Source organism: Peromyscus californicus, unplaced genomic scaffold (genome assembly GCF_007827085.1).
Source record: "Peromyscus californicus insignis strain IS unplaced genomic scaffold, ASM782708v3 Scaffold_6__1_contigs__length_162567912, whole genome shotgun sequence".
NCBI classification, from domain to species: Eukaryota; Metazoa; Chordata; class Mammalia; order Rodentia; family Cricetidae; genus Peromyscus; species Peromyscus californicus.
This window is the reverse complement of record NW_026294584.1, coordinates 145,437,893-145,443,223: the sequence shown is the minus strand read 5'-3', so window position 1 is coordinate 145,443,223 and position 5,331 is coordinate 145,437,893. Positions and strand designations below refer to the sequence as shown.

The following is a 5,331-nucleotide window of genomic DNA, read 5'->3' as shown; positions in this document are numbered from 1 at the left end:
ATTTCTGTTTTAAATATGCACTTTTGCTGTATGATTTAGAATCCAATGTTCCTGCCATCTACAAATAGCTGAAACATCAAAATCTGAACTCACTTTACATCTATAGTGATGACCAGTGTAGTGGAAACACATATTCCCTTATTACCGATAATAAGCAGTTCAAGTAGAGAATAGCAGAGGATAATATACATGGCTTCATGGTTATGAAATTTTTCTTATATATTCTTTATACCTAGGTTGTTTGTGAGAAAGCAGTGATTAAGAGAATGCTTGTTTCAATCTTTTTTGGCTTTATGTTCTTACTAAAATGCATCTATGTATCCTTTTATTTAGCAAGTTTGAGGAAGAAACTTTCTTAGGATGGTTTTAGAAATTCTTTAATAACATGTACTCTGAAAATAGTGGAGAGAAAAAATTACTCTTTCCATCAGTTCTATTTAGTTAGAAGATATGATATCTCTGTTATTATATGTGAAGGCTTCCATTTTTTCAGTCAGCACCTCACCTGCTTCAGACACAGCAGAAGGGCCTGTTTCAGCTTCTGGCTTCCCCAGATCAAAATAATAGAATGACCTGTTGGGTAGACAGCACCAATTGCCATGCAAAATAAGAAGACTGGTGCATTAAGTGAATTCCAACCTGATATAATTACACACAGAGAGTATGTGGCATACAACAAAAGAAAGGAAATCAAAGTTTGCAAGGCCTTTATGTGGACCATGGTGCTGGGATCTTGACATCCTTTACCGTGGAATTTCATATTCCTGAGATGTTTCCCTAGGGAGTAGACTAAGAGCAGAACACATGTCAGTGATACACAAAATGGTATGATATTTATCAGGCTGAAGAGATACACATTTGATAGGCTTGTGAAGTCCTTCAGTATGTTCTTCAAAGTCACATTTCCTTCATAACTATTTACCCAAGCAATCTTGTTGATATTCACCACTCCAAGATACAAAGCAAAAAGAAGAAAAGTCCCCAAAAATATCACGAGAAGAACTTTTTCAATTTTTCTTTTTAGGTGAAGAAACAGGGGGTTGTAAAAATTGGCTATCTTCAACAAATAAAATATGCTGAGACTGGTCCCAAGCCAATTGCTAAAATGGTTGCTTACTGCCCAGGTAATGCGACCCAACGCTCTTATTTGTACATGGCTTGTATTTTCAGTAAACACAGTTGAATGCCAATTCATTGACATTGCCCAGAGCAAACCAATTCTGGAGATGACAAGAGCAGTTATAATTCTATCAGCAGAGGAGATCTTTCTTCTCTTGACACAGTCAATGGCGTTCACTAGAATTATGAAGATATTGGCACAGTTTCCTAAGAGAAATTCTGTCATTATTATGATGGTGACAATCCATTCTAGTAAATTCATTGCATCTGATCACACAGAAAAGAAAGAAAAATAGGCAGCACTAACTTCACTAATTATGATTCTTTTTATACACTGATGTAATTTTATTTGTCCTTGACTGAATGTATACTAGAGTTCTTGCTTTTAAAATCTGTGTCAAGCAGAACCCCAGTGTGGTGTGGTAATGGATGAACTTATTCTCATGTTTATGGAAATTTTTATTACCATAATGTCTCCAATTACATACTTTTGTGTCTCTGCCACACACTAGTGTATTTCTGAGCTGCTATTGGAAGGACACCACATTTCCATTTGCTACCAGGCAAATAAACACAAATTCTGTTCCATTGTTTAAAATTTTGTTCCTTCTTTAATCATCCATCAATTGTGATAGTCAGCTTTGTTTGTTAGTAAAATTTTAGAACTCAGTATGGAAAAAAATGTAGGGGGTGCCAGTCATTATATGAAACTTGCTTCATCTAGAATTATTACTCTCTATAGACTCATTTATTTTAATTCAAGTTTCATGTACAAAGAGTCTCAAATTTCCATCTGATAAGATCCAAGGTTTTCTGGAGAGCATTGAAAAGGCCAATATTCCTTGAAAACTGCTCTCTGATAACTAATATCTCTGTGTAACTTCATGCTTTATAAGCTCATAATAATGCAAATTTACATACACAAACATGTATATACATGTACACACATATATGGACACTTCATTGATGGAAGTGCTATTGCCCTGTGACCTTCAAAATGTAAAGCGTAACTCAGGAACGGCATCTAAGACTATAAATCTCTTTCTCCACTTCAATTTTCAGGCATTCTTAATGATTTAAAACTCTTTTTTTTTTTATTTATTTTAATTTATTTTGCTATACAATTCAGTTCTACATATCGGTCACGGATTCCCTTGTTCTCCCCCCTCACCTTCCCCCCAACGCCCCCCCGCCCCCATTCCCATCTCCTCCAGGGCAAAGCCTTCCCCACATTTGTAGAGCTTCATGGTGTTACTCTTGAGTTCACCCAATTTTCAAGTATTAATTATTTGAATAAAAGTACTTGAAAGTTTTTAACACTTCTTAGACAATTAAAGAACATGTTTCCATCTTTAGCCATCTAAGTAATGAAAATGAAAACTACTCTGAGATTCTATTTCATTCTAGTCAAAATGTCTGTAATCTAAAAAGCAGAAACGAACTTGAACATGATTCCCACTGTGATCCCAACACTGGGGAGGTAGAAGGGAGGGCAGTTAGAGTGTGAGAAAAGACTTCCACATTCAAATCTTATCTCATAAGAAACTGAGGGTAGTTGCTGGAGAAATGGCTCATGGAATGTAAGTCAGCTCCTAGTAGTACCCACAGCAGCCTGGCTCGAAACCACCTGTAACTCCAGCTTCATTGTATCTGGCACTCTCTTCTGGCCTCTTGTCTTCAGTGGCATTGTTGTTATACTCTGCACTCTTGCTTTAAATGTGCTAATAAACCGGGCGGTGGTGGTGCACTCTTTTAATCCAAGCACTCAGGAGGCAGAGGCAGGCAGATCTTTGTGAGTTCCAGGCCAGCCTGGTCTACAGAGCAAGATCCAGGACAAGCACAAAGCTACTCAGAGAAACCCTGTCTCGAAAAAATAAATAAATAAATAAATAAATAAATAAATAAATAAATAAATAAATAAATAAATAAATAAAAAATTAAATGGGCTAATAAGCCGGTACATTGGTGTCTGGAATAATGAACCTATAAGAAATGTGTCTTATAGTTCCATAATGAGAAACATTACTCATTTATACCATGCCCTAATCTCGAATATTTCTCTAAAATTTCTGATAATAAATAAAACATGAAATAAAGGCTATTTTACATCAGATACACCTAACCCACTATTTCATATTGAAGACCAGCCTACATGTTTCTTAATTCCTCAGAATCAGGAGCACACTGTGTCCAATGATCCCATCTAGGTTAACGAGTTCAGATTCGTGAGTTCTTAATGCATATTTATAATTAATAGGAATAAATAATTATGGCAGGAATGCATATACATATTAATTGGTGATTATCAAATACATGCCAAAATATATTATATTTGCAGAAGAATATAAACTTTGCTTAGTGATAATCTTTTAATTGAATATATCTAGGTAAGTGGCATGTTTTCTATATTTTATTTTACCCTATGCCAGTATCTTACAAGTGTGGAACAAAAATAATTTATGATATGAACTGATAATTATTGTTACTTTGAGTAATAGGCACTCAATACATGCATGTTGGCTTATGTGTATTTGATACACATATCAATTAAATAGCAGAATAAATGTTAATAAAATGTGAAAATTTTCAAACACATTAGGTTCAAAAAGTAAAATAGAGAGGGAAACACATAACTTACATTTATTGTTGGTAAATTTTCAATAAGTTAGAATTTTGCTTGTTTTTGGAAATGAAAATTTCATTGCTTATAGATGAACTTTTAAAAACATCCATCAAAATGCCAAACTTGACTTGGAATAGATTCTTGTTCTTGCTGTTCTGAATTCATCAATATATTTGTAGGAAAATATGTGTTGCACATTTTATCTATTTTTGTTTGGTGATATTTTAATAAAAGACCAATCTTAACAAGTCGAAATTTGTAATAACCACCTTACAAAGAATATTGTATATTGGGCATGCAATTAAGTGGTAGAATATTCCAATAATATGCATAAGAAGTTTGAACCACCTCAGAGGATCATAAAAAGGTCCTTGTGTATGTCAGATATCTCTATGTTTAGTAAACCCTTACTATATACACATATGTATAGCAATTTTTACCCTGTAAAGCAATGAGGTTCTGAGTTTTTAAGAATTTTATCGAATGATGTGTGCAGATGTCAGCAAAGCTAAAGGACTTACCTTCAGAATAGGGAGACACTGTCCTGGATTCAGCTGGAACACCAATAGTAAAGGGCTGTGCAAAGCAGCAGCATCCTGAATCCAGGGGACAAAATCAAAACGTGAAAAAAGTAAACTTAATTTCTTACATTAAAAGTTGTCATTTCTGTTACATTTGAACCTGATTTATAGGTACACCAAAGATAAGTGGATCTCGATTGTTTTCTTGATTTCCGACTCAAAAAGCCAGCAGCATTACTGACGGATCAAATAAGCTTTGTATTTCTAGCTCCTATTCATGTTTTTTGTGCAGATAGAAACAAAATAGCTTCTCTGCATAAGTATGCACTTGTTTTACTTTTGGCTTCATAATGAAATAACCTAAATATTCAAATACTAAGTAATTGTGATGATAATTTGCATCTTGCAAATGTGTAGTGTTCTTGTATTTCAACAATAAGGTCAAGACTGACGTTAGCTTTGAAATAAGTCCTTGTTTACTATAAATTTATTATTATGACAGTTTCTATTTCATCCTCTCCCCCCCATTCCCTCTCCTACCTCCTCCCCATCATCTTCTTGGTATCTTTTTTCTTCACATATTGTATATGGTTCTTTAAACATACATTGTGAACATCTATTGGTGGACACTTCTGTGGGTTTTAAGAGCTGACCCATAATCAAAAACTTCAAGAGCTTTCTCTGCCCAATCAAATTCTCACCTCACCTTACATACTGCAAATACATATCTATTTTTGTCCCTGTATAACAAGTCAGTTCTGAAAGAAGTGAATGTAAATAATAAGCACTCCAAAACTCATTTTCACTTTGAAAATTAAAGAATCAGAACTTATGGCTTATTTAGAAGATTTTTGGATCCCAAATGAAATGCATGGAATGTTGCCCACTCTGTGTGTGTCTGCATGTATGACTTTAGGTAACCAAGGATAAGAACTAGCTACCCACACATAACATTAAGAAATGCTTTTCTTCCTAAGTGATATTAAAAAATTTCAGTGATAAAACTGTAGAAAATTTACAGAGGAGGTTTTCTCAATCTTTCTACATGGGTCTAAAATTTTCTCTGAA

The 5,331-nt window shown here is 34.3% G+C and overlaps 1 protein-coding gene across 1 annotated transcript; it reads right to left on the bottom strand.

Annotated features, from left to right (window-relative positions):
• Positions 1–493: 493 nt before the first annotated feature.
• On the bottom strand, positions 494–1,381 carry LOC128098280 (taste receptor type 2 member 120-like). The gene has a single exon (XM_052719198.1). It carries the CDS (start codon positions 1,379–1,381, stop codon positions 494–496), a length of 888 nt encoding a protein of 295 aa, XP_052575158.1.
• Positions 1,382–5,331: the final 3,950 nt, after the last annotated feature.

Bases quoted from the DNA above. Each gene is read 5' to 3' on its own strand.
- LOC128098280 (XM_052719198.1), bottom strand. From the start codon at position 1,381: ATGAATTTACTAGAATGGATTGTCACCATCATAATAATGACAGAATTT.